This window comes from Porites lutea, chromosome 14 (assembly GCF_958299795.1).
Source record: "Porites lutea chromosome 14, jaPorLute2.1, whole genome shotgun sequence".
Lineage (NCBI taxonomy): Eukaryota > Metazoa > Cnidaria > Anthozoa > Scleractinia > Poritidae > Porites > Porites lutea.
In genome coordinates, this window is record NC_133214.1 from 20,294,780 (window position 1) to 20,314,714 (window position 19,935).

General features: G+C 38.6%; 2 protein-coding genes and 1 long non-coding RNA gene across 3 annotated transcripts; 1 reads left to right on the forward strand and 2 right to left on the reverse strand.

The window, feature by feature from the left end:
- The first annotated feature begins 24 nt into the window (after positions 1-24).
- Positions 25-11,141, forward strand: LOC140924039 (uncharacterized). Its single transcript, XM_073374041.1, has 18 exons — positions 25-331; positions 425-448; positions 1,409-1,660; positions 2,057-2,357; positions 3,119-3,230; positions 3,391-3,455; positions 3,791-3,933; positions 4,067-4,357; positions 4,878-5,002; positions 5,134-5,287; positions 5,553-5,663; positions 6,588-6,766; positions 7,891-8,013; positions 8,648-8,718; positions 9,000-9,040; positions 9,175-9,271; positions 9,367-9,465; positions 10,589-11,141. Exons 1-18 carry the CDS (start codon positions 25-27, stop codon positions 10,905-10,907), a joined length of 2,814 nt encoding a protein of 937 aa, XP_073230142.1. The 3' UTR covers positions 10,908-11,141.
- Positions 10,991-12,298, reverse strand: LOC140924040 (uncharacterized). Its single transcript, XM_073374042.1, has 2 exons — positions 11,402-12,298; positions 10,991-11,094 (listed from the first exon to the last, which is right to left on the reverse strand). The coding sequence occupies exons 1-2, from the start codon at positions 11,667-11,669 to the stop codon at positions 10,991-10,993; spliced, it is 372 nt and encodes a 123-aa protein (XP_073230143.1). The 5' UTR covers positions 11,670-12,298.
- A 2,094-nt stretch (positions 12,299-14,392) lies between these two features.
- Positions 14,393-17,973, reverse strand: LOC140924764 (uncharacterized). The gene is made up of 4 exons (XR_012164336.1): positions 17,720-17,973; positions 16,360-16,714; positions 15,693-15,780; positions 14,393-14,627 (listed from the first exon to the last, which is right to left on the reverse strand). It is a non-coding gene; the product is annotated as an uncharacterized lncRNA (long non-coding RNA).
- Positions 17,974-19,935: the final 1,962 nt, after the last annotated feature.

The window sequence follows — 19,935 nt, forward strand, 5'->3', positions numbered from 1 at the left end:
GGTGTTTTGAGCAAAAGCGAGAGTATGATTTCAAAGTACCTAGGTTTCTTAGGACTTATAGCAGGAGAATGCAAATTATTCATCAAGGAAATGGTCTGCCGCTATACGTTTCCATTGTGCGATACTTCCCTCAACAAGCCTCTTGCTCAAGGCGTTTGTCGTAAGACCTGTGAATTTGTGACCTATGAAAAGTGCTCCAGTCTGTTAAACGGGCTGAGGGTAATTGCGGTACAAGACCCTGATTTTGTCGAAAATATGTTAAATTGCACCTCATATCCCGCTGCTAATGGAGGAGAGGCACCAGAATGCTACCAACTCCCTGCATTACCAGGTGATTATTTGCTCTATTTCCTGCGGCTTTCAGGTTTTTATTTTTACAAAGAGACAAGCTTAAAGATTTCTTCTCTCTTTTTCTTTTTTAAAGGTGACGACGAAACAAAAAGTACAGGTTTGTAAATGCAATTCATTTTTTTTGTGTCTGACGAGGGATTGACGCTCGAAATGCCACTTTTTGAATTTCTTTATGGTGTCAAAATTTATTGAAGAAATCAGTGTATTAAACCAAATTTTTATGTTCCCACGGACGCAGCAACAGTAACAAGCTTCAGTTCCAAATCAGTTTAATCAAGTGTCAAAATTCTAGCAGGACAAACTGATCGCGCCATGTGCATTAATCTGGATTCCGAAATCGGGTTAATTTTTTATTGTTGAATCCGGAATCCTGGGATTTGGAATAAGGAATTCAGCTCAAGGAATCCGGAATCCCACAAACGATTGCAATCCGGAATTCAGGTTCCACTAACAGGGAATCTGGAATCCACAAAGGAATCTAGAATCCAAGACCGTCGTGGATAGGCCACTTCCGAGTTCCAAAGCCCCTCACTCTTAAAATAACGTCAAGTGCACAACCTTCCTTCTGAAAATGAGTTATTTGCATGAGAATGAAAATTATTTCCATATCAAAGGCTGAGCACTTAACCTCGTTTTGATACAGAGGCTTGGGTGAACTCGGAAATGGCCCATCCAGTACTTGGAATCCAAGACTGTCTTGGATTCCCCTACATGCTAGGGAGAATTCAAATTGTGCTAAGTGAATGCGTCTTACCATTTAATGTGAAATAAAGTGCATTTCTTCAGAGGTCAGGTGACAAATATGGAATGCATTTTGAGTATTTCAGTGTCCCAAAGTAGTAGGTCGTCTTCAGTTTCGCCCCATGTAAGGTAATTCCGGATTATTTGTCAGTGGAACTTGGATTCTGGATTCCAATCGTAAATGGGATTCAGATTCCTTGAAAAATATTCTGGAATCCAAAGCTCAGGATTCGGGATTCCACGAGCAAAAATTTCCCGGATTCCGGAATTCGGATTCCCTTAAATGGGGCGAATGAATTTGTGAAACAATTCATAGATTGTTACTACGGCAGCGGCGTTGGATATCGTGGCAATGTGAGTATCACCCGTTCGGGCCTTCCGTGTCAGCGATGGATTTCGCAATGCCCTCATCGTCATCTGCGGATTCCTGAAGATGTTGTTGATGGTCAGAATGACTCCAGTATGTGTCGTAACCCAGATGCTAGTGCCCCGGATGGACCTTGGTGCTATACCACTGACCCTAAGGTTCGATGGGAGTACTGCAACATATCCCGCTGCCCATCAAGAGGTAAGTTTCGTTTCCGTAAAATCTTACAACTTAAGAAAGATAAGTTAAATATGCATGCTTCCAAAGAGATACATTTGATTAGTTACACCAAAGGATGTACTTTGCCAACAGACTCACAAGGAAAAGCTCAAGAGGTACACTGTTTCATCCATCACATCATTCCTTTACTCAATACGTTTTTCCTTTCTCTCCTGTTTCTTAACTGCCCTCCTTTAAGCTTCCTTTCTGTCCCCCTCCCTTGCTCACACCCTTCCGTCCTTCCTTCCTCCCTGCCTCTCCTTTCCTTGCTCCTCCCATTCTTTCCTCCCTTCCGTCTTTTCTTTATCCTTCCTTCCTTCCTCCCTTCCTTCTCCATTTCTGTGTAACTGAGTGTCTGCGAAAATTTCCATTCACTAGTTCCATTTGATGCCCCGAGTTTCCTAAGAGGACATCCTCTCAACTCAACTGCAATTCACTTATCCTGGGAACGTATTCCTCCACACTCTCACAATGGAAAGCTCCTGGGATACCGGATAATATGCAGACTCCCTAAATACCGGCTATATGCTGAAAAGAATGTTACTAGTAACAGCACAGAATATGTGATCAGTGGACTTTACTTCCTAACTTCGTATGAATTTAAAGTAAATGGCTTTAATGAAGTAGGTCACGGACCACCTGGAAACCTCATTGTTGTACAAACCTTGCAAAAGGGCAAGTATATGCAACCTGGCTCTGCACTCTTAGATTTCTTGTTCTGTACTAATTTTTTCAATATTGTTATAGAGAACAGAAGTGTGACGTCAAAAAAATTCAAATTTTTGAAATTATGGGATTGGTTGGTATATTCAGAAAGAACAAGATAAAAAAGTCCCCTTGCCTGTTAGTACACATTGGTGGGAAAATATAAGCACGGTTATGTTCTCATGACTCCATATAAATCCAGGCCTATTTAAGTGGATCAGCATGTTAGCAGGTTAGTGCACCAATTTGCACTATTAAACAGGCTGATTGTTGGCAAGGGGGCTTTTATATCTTGTTCTTAATTTCTGAATATGCTAAACAATTCCATAACCACAAATCTTGTTTAATCTGTGACGCTATCACTTCTCTTCTCTAAATCCTTGCATAAAACAGCGGAAAGAAGATAGCCCAATTTATGCATGCTTCAGTGATATTGTACGCTCTTTGAACTTTCATGTTACTGAGTAAGTTTTTAAAGTGAAGAACCCTCTTTTCACGTGGTGTTTTTGAAAGGTGCTTTCAAATTTTTAGTCACCAGTGAAAGATCACAGTTTTATCTGCAAAAAAAAAAATCTTATTTCCTTATGGGTTCTTTTGCGAGAATATCGGGGAGTAAATATATCGCATTACCCCATACAAACTTCGCTTTCATGAGCTTCGCTCTTAATTTCTGACCTTAAGTCAAAGACGTTGCAGTTACATTTTGAAGACTGGGTTTTCCTTCTTTTCAGGTAGAATGGTTCTTGACATCAACTTTAGGCTTGTGATTAACACTGGTTTTCACAGTGATCTACTTAATAGAAGTAGCGAAAAGTTTACAGTGATGGAAAGGAATATTACATCGAAGGCAAGCAATGGTTATTTGGAAGTTGATTTACGCTTCGATCCGCCATACTCAGAGTAGTGTCATGTCAAGCGCGCTCGCTCGCGCGCACTCTGAAAGGAGATGGAAAGACTTCTCGTTGTTTAATTTGATAAAAAATAATGAGACTACTTTTTCGTTGCAGATAAATATTCAGTTCAATGAATCTTCTCTATTCAAGATTTACGAAGTCAGAGTTTTGAGCTTCAGGTAGTATTGCCCTCTTATCAGTCAGCCTTGTTGGTTCCGACAATTCACGTACAGCCAAAAGGTTTTTGTGGCGTCATTCAAGTGCTCATCTTCTGAATAACGTTTGGTCATTTTCGGACAAAGAAGAAAAAAAGTTCCTTAGCACTCTGTCATAGTTAAATTATTCACCTTGGAAGAAATGTCACTGTCCTTTGCCCCTGTAACTGAACTGGTGAACTAGTCTTACCTAGACCAAAACGGGATTAATTCTCAACGCTATCTACTTGTTACCTATCTACTAGTTACTATTAATTGTTATTTTTCTTCGTCATCAATTCTCTCTTCTGAATTACCAGTCGTGGAAGCGTAAACGCCCAGATGTTGGTTTTGGTTATAGTAAATGAACTTACTTCAAAAGCTGAGGCTTTGACTCATTTTATGGAAGGATTGGATCCCTCGTTTAAAGACAGTTTGGGCGTCACTGCTCTTATTGTTGCAGGTACGTACACTCGATGACTCTTAGACAACGGCATACTTTTTGCTGCTGAGTTCAGGTTCAATCCTCAGAAAACATATTAATGCATGCGTTTACCCGATTTTCTAAATCTTATTATGTTTTTCTTTTCAATAAGAGAAACCACCACCGCCTGGAAGTTTAAAGGCAATAAAGGTACAGACACGTTACATTGTAATAACGTGGGAGAAACCAAAATATGGAAGTGATTTCCAGATTCAAAGTTACTCAGTCGAACGCAGAAAAGAAGGCTCCACAAGCTTCACCAAGGTGGCAGTCTTGCCTTATTCACAAACTGGAATGGTTATGGAGGACTTAGAACCAGCAACTGAATACATGATCAGATTGTCAAGCATCAACAAATATGGAACATCCGATGGTGTAGTTTTGACTCAAAACACAAGAGAGGGTACTGGAATTTTGCTTTTTTGTGCTGTATATACGAATATGAGAGTAGTGACATTTAAGACTAGGCTGAGCATAGACATCCCCCATCCTCTCAGGAACATTTCCCGATTTTTTTCTTGAGGAGAGGGGGCGAATGTACACATGCAAAGGAGACACTGAAAGGGGTTTGATTGGTGGGCAGGCTAGCTACCCCCTCGCGCTTAGTTGATCTTATAATTGTTCAATCAATAAAAATAATAATTGATCATCTCTCCCACCAGGGAATTGAAATTTAACATAAGAAGGTAAAGTACTAACTTCAGTAAAGGAGACAAAAGCAAGAGTGGCCTCGGGGACGGCGAATGCGTCCGTTTTCTTTCTTCAACCACCAGTTTCTTCACACAGTGTACTAAATGGATAGTGCACTTTCTTCAAATACTTCCACAAACTGTCTCTTCCATTTACCAGAAACATTACATAAAATACGACAAGAACCTTGACAAATTCAGGTTTCTCTCATGATTATTGTGTCTACCTTGCAGATGCATTTATTAAGAACTTGATCCTCACAATTGTGCTTCCTTTGAGTTTGGCTTTCTTATTCATCGTTACCGTGTGCCTGATTTTTCGGCCATGTTGCCAAACAAAACCAAGAGAAGACAAAAAGGTACAGTGATCTTTATAGCGATATTCATCAAAGCTTGGAAACAATCGATTTTAATGTATAACTTTGAATGCCTTCACCTTCCCCTTTTGAACAATCAAAGCCCGGTAATGTGAGCGAAAATGTTATTTTAGTTTGTGTTAGGGAAGCGCGGCAATTGGATTGAACTTCCCAGATCAGCTGTCGAGTTCAAGGAGAAGTTAGGTGAAGGGGCATTTGGAGAAGTTTTCAAGGGCGAGGTCACGATCAGCGGACAATTTAGGAACTGTGCTATAAAGAAACTTAAAGGTAATCTTTGGTAAACTTTTTTATGTCTATGATTGAGGAAACAACACATTGCCCAAGCCATTAATAGTGCATAGTAGAACATAATTTCCTGTTTGACCAAGGCCTCAATTACTAAACTTTATGTTTTTCTAATAACTTATACAACTGATCAAACAGTACTTTGGGTATTCGAATCGCATTGCTTAGCAAATATAACGCGACATTTGGTATGAAAAATGTTATAGTCTGACTCGTATCAGCAGCAAAAATATTTCTAAAATTTTAGAGAATGCAACAGATAAAGATAAGCGTGACCTGAGGAATGAGCTGGAGATTATGGCTGCAGTTGGTGAACATCCCAATGTGATAAATCTTATTGGAGCTTGTACAGAAACAGGTATCTCTAACCTTAATTTTAAACTTGCTCATGGTTGTAAATTTCGTCCATCAAGTTAATTTTCATGAGCATATAGATAGGCACGCTATGAAGGTGGCTCAATGGGGTTTTTTGGGGTCAATACCTCCCATGTTTGAGCATTAGCTACGTCGCCATTAACAAAGATTTGGAAAAAATAACCAACACAACTGTATTAGATAAAGATGAAAATTTGTTATGATCAGGATTACAAAGACATCAAAGTTGTCATAGCAAGGAAAAAACGCTATTACCTATTTTTATTGTAGTCGTATTTCTCAGCATTGGGAAATCGTTCGCGGAGCTTTTCCCTCCAATAGCTGCCTCAATAATCGCGAAGTTTGAGCGAAATCTGTGTGAGCGTTATCGAGATATCTTGAGATGAAGTTTTATGGTTGGAAATTCAGTATAAAACTGGACAATCTTGATGTTCAGCCGTTATCCTTAGGAAACGAGGCGCTTTTGAAATGCAAGTTTATCTACCTCATAGTAGTTTCATTCACTTTTAAAACGCGCTTGAAAAGATCATGGAAATAGCTTTAGCCAATCGCAAAAAAGAGGGATGTGATTGGCATGCAATGAGGTGCTCTTGTTGGCGTTTTTGAAAATATTTTGGTCTACTTTAACAAATGAGCCAATAGTTTTGAAGCCGCTCGATAATTTTTTTTTTAAAAACTGAGCCTCTCGAGATTAACCGTTGTTTTATATGACCTTTGAGTTTCAAAATTATTGACAACTAATAACACCTCTCCTCTATATTACCATTTCGCCCCGAGTGAGAAGTTAGTGTCAACGTTTAGTTAAGGGAGGGGCAGGTGGGGAGTTTCTTAGTATCTTGTAATATGTACTAAAATTGTGATGATCAACCGTGCTAAAAAATTAAGCAATGAACTTTCTTTCGAACAGAACCCGCATTAGTGGTCTTACGCCTAGCTGAAAATGGCTGCTTGTTAAAGTTTCTACAGAAGAGCAGAGACAATTCTCACGTAAATGTAAACCAACCGGAAATATGCTTTACAAGAGGTGAAAGAATAAGGATCGCAAGAGATATTGCAAATGGAATGCTACATCTATCAAACAAAAGGGTAAGAAGTTCTAGGAACGGAGAAATTAGGACAGTTAGGATCATTTTGAATTCTCGATCTCGCTGCACTCGATATATCAGGCGAATTCTGTGTTCTGATTGGCCGGCTATTTGGGCGGGCCAGGTGGGTGTATCTTTTCCTCTTGGGATTGCTCGCTTTGTTAACGTAAGAAAATATCTGGTGCAATCTTGCGGTCCTGTCCAATATCCACCCAACTTGATCTCTCGCCTGGTAAATATCGCATATTTATTGTATATTTCTTTCTTTAAGTCAGTGAGATCATTATGTCATTCGTTGTGTTAATGTATTAAGTCATTAAGTAGACCTTAGTTGATTTCATAATAGTCCAGGGGCTCATAATGTTTGTTTGTTCATTTATTGCCGGATCTCTTTATTTATTCTGAGCTCATCCACCAATGCTTGAAATCCTGTTCCGCTATAGTTGTCTAAGAGTGTTTTGGCGCGAAAGATGAATCTATAGACCCTTTTCATATGACGTCAAGTCCCGGGCGGGGGAGGTACTGCCATATATGGACTATATAGGTATGTGCCGCTGTGAAGGGTATGGTTTTCAAGCTGTTTACTCTGGGATAAGGTATATAAATCAGAGAGCTTGGGTCTAGAATAGGGTACCATTTTCCAGGAAACTGATCAATTGATTAAAGATTGTAGTCTAGACTAGGGAGACTGGGAATTGCCACTCAAGAAAAAATCAAATCGGTTTTCTTTTGGCTGGACTGTGCTAGTGACCTTAGTAGTTTCTGGAAAACAGCTACTCTAAGATAGTAGTAGGGGGGGATTTGGGGAGTTTAGTCTAGTATAGGGTAGCAAAATTCAAAAGTCCTAAAATAATAAACGGTTTCCAAACAAATTCCGTGGGAGTTGTAAATATTTTCTTATGTTGCAATAAATTTGCATAGCTGCTGGCCACATGAGTGAAAACCCTGACTAGGACCCGCCGAATTTGCTACGATCTCTCGTAAGCGTTATGCGCTAATACTATATACTAAGGATACATCTTAGCTCAAGATAGCCCCGTAAATAGGGGCCAGTCCTACGATATTGGAGAAATGGATGTTCTGGTTTGATGAGCGCCTGTAATGGTTTACGGTTTTTCTTTGCAGTGCGTTCATCGTGACCTTGCAGCTCGAAATGTCCTTTTAGACGAGAATTTTGTGGCCATGATATCTGACTTTGGTTTGTCACGTGATGTGTACGAAAGTGGTGAATACGAAACATTGTCTGGGGTACGTAATTTAAATACACTCTGTTATATATATGTACTAAAGCGGCTCGTGGTTTCTCTGCAAAGCTTTGACTGACATTTGACACTCATTTCTATGGTCTATAACAGCATAGACAATATTGTCCTGCTATCTATTTATTTATCTATAGAATATCTAGTCACTATCAACTCATGCCATCCTAGAGGTGTTTACAGTGTATGTCAAAACAGATCAATTTTTTTCTGCCACCTCTTAATTCTCCTCAGTACCTGGGTGTTTAGTCTGAAGACGCACGGCACAAGATTACAAACAATCAGATGCTCAAATGTTTCCAAAGTGCTGGTAACACAATAAACCCTGTGTGTGGCTACAACGAACCACCTCAATATTTGCGCCAACCCATCCCTGCCCCCCCCCCTCCCCCACCTGAGATGACCGGCGGTTTTCTAATACAACTGGTATTCTGCGAAAAAAAACTATGTGGTTTATTGGTGTTGAAGTAGAGAAAGAGACGAGTGCACCCCCTCCTAAAAAAATCCTGGATCCGCCCCTGCCCCACATGGGGTGAATCGGATGCATCATTTACAACGGCTAAATATTTAATCCTACAGGGTCACACATTCACCTTGTTTCTCTCTTCTTGTTATTATTTCAGGGCATGTTGCCAGTACGTTGGATGGCTCTTGAATCCTTAGAAGATTACACCTACAACACAAAAACTGATGTGTAAGTTTAACCAGTAATTACGTTTTTCAACATGGAAGAATCCATAGTCGAAATCAGCGAACGTAGCTGAAGAACAGGCCACTTCCGAGTTCCCAAATTTCTCACTTTCAAAATGAGGCCAAGTGCACAACCTTTCTTGTGAAAATGAGGCTTACTTGCTTGAGAATGAAAAATCATTTCCAAATCAAAGGCTGAGCATTTAGCCTCGTTTTGATACAGAGGCCCTGGGGAACTCGGAAATGGCTTATTTACTTTAGTGATAGAACGACTTTCTTTTGCAGTTGGTCATTTGGCATAGTGTTATGGGAAATAGAATCTCGAGGTAAGTTCTTTATATTAATTAAAGGATTATCTCGGGCTAACAGTTGCGGGACGCTAATAATTTTTACAACCATCCCTGAGAGAAATGGGGAATCACTCGTCTAATATAGTTTCTTTTCGCACTTTTCAATTCAGGTTTAATGCCGTATTCAGGATTGGGAGGAATGGAAGTTGTAGAATTTCTCAAGTCAGGACAGAGACTGAAACAACCTGATGGCTGTCCAGATAAGATGTATTTTTTCAGCAATTTTTTCAGTTTCATGCTGGTAAAAGATTTGAGTTGCTTTTTGACGCGAGTCACTAAGAAACTGTTTCTTGCTTCAACAGATTTGAGATAATGACGTCATGCTGGCATTCAGACCCCTCACAACGCCCATCATTCGACGAGATTGTTGCCTCACTGGATCATGCACCGCAAGCAATAAGGTATTGCCTTGTACCACTTGTGACGTCATTAAAGTTACCGTTCAAAGACGTCATTGACACTTTCCTTGTGCCGGGGGACAAGAACTTTTTAGCATACCCAAATGAGCACAATTCAGTCAAGCAAGCCAGAGAAAAACGCAAAAAATCAAGTATTTTTGTCCAGAAAAAAATTCCCACTGCCCAACCTTACTTCTTGCTAAATAATTTCACCATCCATTAGGTTTTTTCACTGAAATCGAAGCCTAGTATGTGCCCAGTAAAAGAAAAAACAAATGAGAAGTAACTGAAAGCGAAAGAAGGGGCAAGGAAACAAAGAGAATGGGTTTAAGTATTAACATGGATTAAAAATGAACAACTGGTACAATTCAGGCTTTTTTCGAAATGCAGACCACGGGGTAACAAAATAGACCCCTTTTTGCTGCAGGTCAGTTCACTTATAAGGCACAAATGACGTCCAACAAAATGTGGCATCAACAGAAAAGTGGCCAACACTGACACGAAAAGGAGTTCGTCCCCGACGTTCTCACCAAAAATTAGTACTCTTTAAATATTAAGAAGCGAAAGTCCTGAAAGCCAGGAGCGTAGCGTCCATATACGAACATACGCCCGTGCATACATGTACAGATGAAATATGAATAAATACATATATATATTTTTATTTTCTTAAAAAGCATTTTTTTATCATTTTTTTTTTCGCGTGATATTGTTGTGTTTGTGTTAGTATATCCCTTAGTTATCTTATTATTATTCCATTATTCTGAGGGCGTCAATGGCCGTTTTTCTTCGCAAACATTGTACCTTACCGGCAACACTAGAGATGAGTAAAATAAACAACTAACTACTGCATTTTCCTGCGTATTAATTTGCTGAAAATGTTCGAAGGAAAACGCGGGGAATGGCATTTCCGAGACCCTAAATTTGAGACGGGGGGTGCATGCCCTAGACCCGTCTAGCCGGGTTGGGCCTCCTTCGGCGCTACATCTTTTCTTCCCCGCGTTCGTACACTTTCAAAACCTCACGGTACGCCCCTGAAAGTACACGTTATATAATGACTCCTGCATTTTGTAAAGGATGCATTTTTATAGTCTTTTCTTTTAACGTGTTATTGTACTTTAATTATCAGGATTGATCTTAATGATGGGGACACTGGGTGTAAACTTCAAGGAAACATAAATTTGGCATTGGCAACTGATGAAATGAATAAAGATGACATCAGCATCAACATGAGAGACGGAATCTCTCCATGCGGACCTCCGGTAAAAGAAGATCTGGGATCGCAAGCCGAGGAACAAAATCACAGCGAAAACAGTAGTAGCCTAGTTCATCAGATTCCTTTACGTGAACTCAGTTCAAGAACTGCAGATAAAAGATCAGAATCCTGTGGACACAATAACAATCAGCGAGAACAAGATCAGTCTGTCAGATCAAATCTTTATATTTGAACTTGCAGGAAATACAATGGTCTGTGAACTTGCACTGATCTGCCTTCACTCAAAAAAATATCCCGCACCCAGCTTTATTTTTCTTACACAGCGAATGTGTCTTTGTCTTGAACAGATATAGAGAGTAGGCACGCCCAAATGTATAGTAGAATGCTGAAGAATAATCCTAGGACAGGACTAAGCCAACCTAAACGAAAAACAATACGTAATTAAACGTTGTAAATGTAGTCTGAACTGTGCATGTCTACGCTTAGAGCTTACAACCTTTGGCGGCTTCTCAGCTATGGAATTCGTTATACCCCTACGACTGGAGGCCTTCTTTATGCAGTAGTGGTCGTGCTTTTAACTAAATTCAGTCAATTTACTTCTTAACACAATGTTTTTTTACGTAAAAATCTTTCTACGATAAGAAAGAGGATGAAATGCATGCATTCTGGCACGGAATTTGAGTAGATCTCACTGTCTATATCACCCCAAAATATATAATTGCTCACCAACTTCGTGTTCGCAACAGTCTATTAGTATTTGCGGTTGCTGCGGCTGCGTCAATATTTCCTGACGATACTGTTCGCTTTCTTGTCGGGAACATTCGGGATTTTCCGAAATTACCGGAGGAATGAGTGGCTTCTCTCGTGAAGGAAGACTTAGCGTTCTTCGAGAGCGATGACATCCCAGCGGTGGAGGGGGGTTGAAAGAATTGCTCCGAAAGACACGTGTTTGTACGTTGCCTGAGGGTAGAGGAAGCGCCACACGGTCGGACATGTTTCTTTGAAGCAATTTGCGGTATCACCCTCTACAAAGAGCAGATGAGAACGAAAATGAACCGATAAGACATCAACTAATTCCTGGAAAGAGGAAACAAACCGTGAACGTGGTTTAGGATGTTTGCGATTTCATTGAATGTCGTATAGTAAAGCGTTCAAGAGCAAAGGGAGAAACTTAACTTGGTTCTTCAAGTGAAAAAAAAAGTTTCAACGCTTTTTTGAAATTGTAAATCTTTCTCCCACGGCAGAATTTACTCGAAACCCTGAAACATTATCTCAACGTGACACGGTGGAGCGCTGTGGCTAAAACATTGGTCTTTCTCAAGCTCGAAAGGTATTGTTGCACAGACAAAAATAGATTAATTACCCATCAAAAAGATAAAATGTAAATATTATAAGTAGAACGTAAATAATGTGCTGTATCAGCTCCGGATTATAGGTACAACTTTAAAGTCTTACACAAAATCAAATAATTTTTGTTTGCATTATATTTACTTGAAGCCCTCGATGTGAACATAGTCTTGTCGTTTATGTCGGAAAGTGCCATTCCAAATTATCTTTTCTGATTTGATTTATTTCTCTGAGTAGAATAATATATTAATTTTTGACGTCGATGTGTGATAACATCTGTATTTACCTCCGATATGACGTCATTGAGAGCTATGCCACGGCGCTGAAAGTAGAAACGTATCCAAATAAAAAAGGGACCGGGCTAAAAAGTAAAATAGAAATTAAAATGGAACGACAAAAATTGCAAGCAACAACTAAGTCTGTCAGGCAATGAATGATGTTGTTTTAAAATACATTGTTGGAATTTAGCAAGTATTTACGCCCAGTTGACATTCTCGTATCCGGGGGCTTTATCCGCCAACGCCAAAATAGAGGGCTGAATTTTCTTTAGGAGAATGCCTAAAGTGACTGATTTGACCATTGTTACTGAAAGACGTTCGTTAAAAGAAGGTTTCCTAGCGAAACAACAGATTGAAACTTATTTTGGAATCTGATTTGCAGTTTCAAGAGTAGGCGAAAGAAATATAACATATATCTCATGTTTTTATATGGCGTGAATTACATACACGCAAGCTGAAAATAGCAATCACGAACTAATTGAGTTTGACGAACAATAAGAATTTGAGATCGAAGGCTTTGTTACTCATAAAAAGAGTGAAATGTGCATAAATAACATCATTTGCATGTAAAAAAAAGCCTTACCTCGAGTTCAGTAACGCTTCAAATGGGAAACCCTGATCTCCCGCATAACAAAAGGCTGACTTGTCGCTAAACACTGCGGGCCATATGTTTTCGAGCATAATATTCACGTGGATATAACATGACAGATGAAAAACCGCGTAAACAAATCACAAAGCGTTTCTTGTCATTAACTTAAAAGTGATAGATTTTAAGGAACTGTAGGTTGACAACGTCCCGCTTTATAATGGCTGTCAGGCTGAATAAAATTCGAGCAAAATATCACGCAAATACTGAGTCGGTAAAAACAGTAACTTTCTGATGTGAGAGGTATTCAGAACTCTCTTAAAGTCATATTAATTCAAAAAATTAAAAAAATATGAAGATGACTTATATATAGCAGGCAAAATGATCCAAGCCACTATAATTTCCACTTAAAACAGTTGGACTTGATTTAAAACGGCGAATTTGCGGGGAGCGAAAATTAATATTTAAAACTGTCATGCCTACACCGTCGATTTTTCTTCCACACACGTATATTCGACATTTTGCCCCCTTAATGTCATTTGACGTGTCCCTCACATTTTTATTGCCCAAAGGAGCTAAAAACACTAATTCTAATTTAAAATGGCTCGACCATTGTTTCTAATGACGTCACTATGCCAAACTTTTTTAAAAAGTTGTCTTAAAAATAAACAAAAATAATCAGGAGAAAGAAGAAATCGGGCAATCGCTACAGAGAGCGCGTTATAGTAACAAAAGTCTTCCTTTTGTACTCTCGATGGTGAAGGGAGTGTTACAGTTGTATTCGTCTTTGCGCCACCAAGAGTGGAAAGGACACCTATAATTCTGTTGTGGTTGAGCACAAAGGTGGACACACTTTAGTGTGCCAGCAGACGGTCTTGTATTCGACCTTGACAACTCAACAAAATTAATTCTTCTCAGAGTCGAACTGATAATGAAATCTGCATTCCGCAGTGCAGAAAATGATACCTCATAAAACCAATGCTTAGTAGCCTTGATTAACTTATTTAAGGTCCGCGAAATTCATCGCTAGAAAAACAGCGGTCAAAAAAAAAAAAAAAAAAAAAAAGAAATAAAAAGGAAAAAGAAAACGGGCGTCGCTTGACATTCATCTAGTGTTTGCAGCTTACTTATTATTGTTAGTCTTGGTCTTTTATCTTTGGCCCTAAAGTCGTGTGTGAGTGTGTGGAGTTGGGGGAAGGAAGGTTAGAAAGACTGAAAAACACATGGCCACTGACGGTGTGTAAAGAGAGGGACACGAAAGGATGGTATACACAAAAGGAGGCGAGGCTAGTCGCTAGGGAAAGGAGTAGATGAAAGGAGTGCGTCACAGCCTGTGAAGCTGAGCGCGAAGAGGTAACGTCAAATAAATTATCTTTTGACATAATTTACTATTATAAATTTCCCTTTGTTTGTAAATCGTCATTTTTGATTCTCCAGATGTTTAGAAAGAGGAAGCAATGGATACAGTCCCATATCGAGCTTTGTGTAAACAACTTTATGCAAAAATTTTAGTTTCATAAATAGCGATCCCCTGCATGGCAGCTCCGCTCTTTAATCTGAGTCCTCTGGGCCCGATTCCGTCCATGTTCTTTTCTCAGCCTTTTGTCGAACTCATGTCTTTCCATTTCTGCTCTAATGGCAGTATTCTTTGCTAAATTCTTGTCTTTCTTTGGTTTCCTGCTTTTTTTTAAACTCAGTTCAATGCTTGGTTTTATGACAACTGAGCAAATCAGTGAAGAGCCTGAAAGAGGAACAAATTGTAATTAAAATTCATTTTATAACGTTCTTTAGTAGGTCGCGCACCAGTGTTACGATAGCTAGCTAAACCTTCGCCAAGAGCAAACCAAAGTTTTATTAAATATATCATTTGGTAGTACAAGATAGAAAAACTTCTCAAACCTTTTTTGGGATGGGTCCATTATATTTCAGAAAACAGCCGAAATTGTGCGACACCACTACTGGTTTCTCCGCGAAATTACTGTATGAGGGCGTCAATAAGGTTAACCGTTAGCCGTCAAACGGCATAAAATGTAACCGTCAACGGTCACTGCCGAAGTTCTTGATGGAATTTTGTAAGGCGACTCTAACTTTTGAGTCTTAGGACGAAATCGTATGATGTGGCCATTCACATGACAGCTCTCTGCCTGTACTGTCACATTCTGCTATTTGTTTTTCAAAATTTTACAAAATGAAATTGGCAAATTTGGTCCAAATTTGCCTTTGGCTACATTTGGCAGTGAAAGGGTTAAAAATGCAGATTAATATTAATCGTAAAAATGTTTTAAGGTATCTCAAATTCCACTATTTCAGCTGATCTTCAAGGGATTCGGCTGGCTCCTTAAGAATCTCTAAACTGGAAAAACCAGTCCCCATGTTCTCGAAACACTCGTTCTAGATATAACAAGACCACACAACTTACTTATAATTGAATAAATAATAATTGAAAGTTTACAAGCGAAAGGCCAAGACAACTTCCAAAATACAACATTTAATAGTAATTTATGCAGAAGTTAACATTTACTTAAACTCTTGGACTAAATTCCACTTAATAACCGTCAACCGTCCAAAGCTCTGACATTAAGAATCAACCGTCAAAGCTACCACCCCATTGAGACCCTCCCCACTAGAATGGGGAACGACTACAGAAATTCCATACTGATGAGGTTGCACTACCAAGTTCTGGGTAGTGTTTCGGCAGTCGTTTCTCAGAGGTCTTTTCGCGGGAAAACCAGTAGTGGCGTCGCGAAAAGGGGCGAAATTTCGGGTATTTGAATAAAAATCATCGACAACAATTGACTTAACATACCATCAACTCGCTGAATAGTATGCCAGTGCACATGACCAGAAATACATCACGAGACTGCAGGACAAACCGACCACAGGTGTGTACCACGCTGAAAGAAACACCCGCAGTCAGGCTAGAGTTTATATATTTATTTGTTTTATTATCTTTTATATATTTAAATTAAATATTTACACAAAATTCAGAGACATGAAGCAAAGGAGACCAAGGAAGCCAATTTTGAAGGCTTATGAAACGGCCACCTTTAAAAATATATCATTTTTTTAATAATCAAATACTGGCAACTTCTTTACAGCATAGAAATAGTCATTAAATAGGATAAGGCTGAACGTGTAAGTGCAAAAACGAAAAAGAAAAAGTGAGAAAAATGATGCGAAAATACGAGAAAAAAGGAAAAGAAGTAAAAAAGTGCAGTCAAGCATTAAGAGAAGTAAAGTGTGCTTATGCCAAGAAAAATTAATTTATTTAAGAAGTGAACACAGCAATACTTGAGGCGTTTTGAATTTCAGAGCTAAGGGAATTATTATTTTTTTTTTGGGGGGGGGGGGTGTTTAAAAAAGAAGTGAAATTTTCCTTAAAAGTTCCTTGAGTTGTCATTTTACAGTAAACTCTTTATGTGATGGGTAAATTATCACTACAAACTAGAGACAGTGATTTTAAAAACACCTACCCATGGCCTCCTCTTCTGTCACTCCGTTCATCTCATCATCGTCGCTGAAGCTTTCCCAGTTGTCATAGTAACGTTGAACATGAATGAGTGGTGGAATGACGGGCTTGGTTGGAAGGCTTAAGGTTCGCTTTGAACGCTGGGTAAGCAAGCTAGGCTGCTTAAGTGGCTTCAGGGAATGGGAACGGAAGTGTCGAGTACGCTCATAATCAGACATGACGTCACTTCATTGGGGTTAGACTGCTCTGCAATAAAAGAGTGAAGACCGTCTTTCTTCTAAAAAAATTAAGGTTGACACGGGATCCACCGTATTCGCTTGGTTGTTTTCCATGGGTTTCTGTGTACTACAGGTGAAAGTCTGTATTTGTTTGAAAGAAACAAACTCATTGGTTTTCTTTTTGACCGACCAGCTGACGGACTCACAGTCACACAGACAGACAGACTGATAGAGCAGCTGACATACATACTTCTTTCAGTCTTGTTAAACGATAAAAAGAGAAAAAATAAGAAATTTCAGCTTATAATTTCACAATATATTTTCACTGGGGAGCTGAGTGCTAAGATTTTGGTATAAACCATATCTACAAATGCGGTGATATTTTTATCACTTCATTCGATCGTTCTTTTCTTATTTATTCCTGTATTTAATCATTTCATTTTGTAAACAAGGATTACCAGCGTAAAAAATTACTTTTTTAATGGCCGGAGTAAGTTATTCCTCTATTTCTACATGACTGATTTAAAATCCATATCAACCCGTTCGTGACGTCACCAGAGTTTTTTGTTGTTTGATATGAATAACAAATACAGGATACTGACGAAAACACTCCAAATTACGTAAGAATACGATCTCGATGTTTTCCTTTTCAAGTCTAGACGTTTCCATTTTACGTTTTTGCCAACAGCTTCACCTTAGAAATAAAACGTCATGTTGCAAATATAATTATCTTGCACTTATACGTATTTGGAAAATATTTCTCGGTGTTTGAGACAAGATTAGAGCAAATTCCTGGCTCAATAGAGTATAACATGCAATGAATATTCACACCACGTACTATAAAACTAAGCACGGGTCACTTTCAATGATGATCTCTCATATGCAAAAAAAAGAATAATAAAAATACAGTTTTTAAGTGGAGAGCCTTTGATCCTTCCTTGACTTGTGATAGATACTCATACATTTATCTAAATTGTACTGGTGATCTACTGTGTGTACCTGTAAAACATGCTACTAACAACATAAAACGTCCTAAGCAACTTGAAAAATCTATTAGTCATTGAATTATCTTGACGGTTAAGATATCAAAAACGTCTTTTTGCATTTAATTCCAAAGTCAATTCAAGTTTAGATCATGAAGCTCACCTCTTTTATGGAAAAGACACAGCAAGTATAAATTCAGTATTCTCTTGGCGTGAAATAAGTTCTGTACGGCACTAGCATTTGCTCCACTTCACTGGCAGCTTTTGGCTTCACTTACTGCATGTGATTTTACTTCATGAACCGCCTAAGTATGTAAGCAAGCATGCAAACAACTGTTTTTGACGAGCTTAAGAGCTTTTTAACAGTTAAGCAGTCCAAATCCTTCATTTTAACAGCACAGGATCACCGTAAGCTTGCATCACAAAAGGATACGTCAGAGAATTGTCAAATACACTTACCACCCACCATTTCCGGCGTGATAAGGCAAAGTATTGGCCTACGCGGTACACGTAAGTTTTTTCAAATCAAGAAAAACAGTATACTTGTCTGCCTATGTGACGCATTTGTAGACATAATTTTCCTTACCAATGGCAAGGTTTGAGTCGTATATACGCGTAAAATTTCGCCACATGTAGCATTTGGAAAAAAGGTATGCTCATTGTAGACGATGACCAGCATTTTTCATTGACTTGTCGTACAAAGAGGGAAGAATGATGGATGTAGGACTTATCGGGTTCCAATTGACGGACATTTTTCCCTTGGACCGGTGAATAACCAATGCAATAACAGCTTTTTCCACTTCTACTGCACTTATGCTAACTTTACACAAGCCTATTCAACAAGAGATACTGATGTGGAGATGCCTAGTCCGCCGGCGAATCATTGCATAATTGAAAAACAGTATGTATTTTGCGTCATTGTATTTTTTCAACGTTTACATCGAGTGAGAGAAGCTCTAAAAAAATTAAAAAGAAACATCGACGGATGAGCACGATCAGTTTAGCCCGTTTAATTCAAATTTAGCACAGACGTTCTCCTTACTTAATCACTATTATGTTTCCTAGTTGTCGATAGGGAGAACTATTACTATTTTATAACAAGAGATACACTGTAGAAGCGGACTCGATCGCACCACTTATCAGATGCCAAATAACTGTAAAAATCTTGCGAGTAAAAAAATCATTTAATGTAACTGATGAGTGAAGCAGATTTCGCTCAATTTGAAAGAGTTCTTTTGATATGAAAGTTTTTCATTTATCAAAACTGTATACTTCTTGGCTGCATGCCCGATTAGTCTTGGAACGTGCAGTGTCATTTTAATCGCATTTTTATTATAGTTTGTCTTTTTCTCTCATTAGTTATCTCATCCTCATGATAGCTATAGAAAATATAAAATGTTCTATTTTAGGTTTATGAAATGGTCAGGTCAGCTAAAAACTCTTATCAATTTACAAATTTTACTAAGACTCAGTTTTGAATGGTGTTCTTGATCATTTAATAAGATGTATTTTCCACTGAAAAGTTCATTAAACCCTGAAAGCGGTTTTCATTGTATTGGATACACAAATCTTATCTTGGTAAGCACTTTGTGAAACAAATACACAATACACTATACACTATATACACAAGCGCGGTTTATAGAAGTTCGCACAAGTTACTTGTCTCTTGAAGCGCAGTTGAACTAAGAAAAAATATACATTTCGCATCAAAACAATTGACAATCAATACTGGACCCAAAAGGCGCCTTCTTCATTGCAGCGACAACAAGCATAATTCCGCCATCAAGGACATCATCATTAATTGCTGTGTGTTACTCGCACTACTAAAAACAAAATTGTATTGATAACAAACATCGTAATTAGCTAATCCAGTGGAAGAAAGTGTGAAAGTGCTTTCAATTGATAAATATTATGAATCTGTTTGCGTTGCGAACAACCCGACATGAATCTGATCAGGATCGATGGAATTCTGCGATAACTGATATTCCGATTGGGTAGTAGCGTTCAATAATTTTGACTGACAACAACCTACTTCGATAGTTTTATCAAAGGATACAAGATTTTAAATCATTTAGAACAGCATAATGAACAATAGTATACCGCGACGGGAAATGAGTGCTTGAGATCTTTTTTACACGAAACCTATGTAACAGTGTCTTTGAATGACCCTGCTATATTCATGGGCGAGATTCAGCTTTAGAAACAAGCATTTTCCTACCGGTACATTACTCAGGAAGCAAAAGAAACTTAATCGACTGTTAATGAAATTTCAACCTTTGATCCATAGAGGGCTATACATATTCGAGTTTTAAAAATTACTAAACGAAAATACCACTTTGAAAGGTCTTTAATCAAACAGCTGACAAATATAGTCTTTCT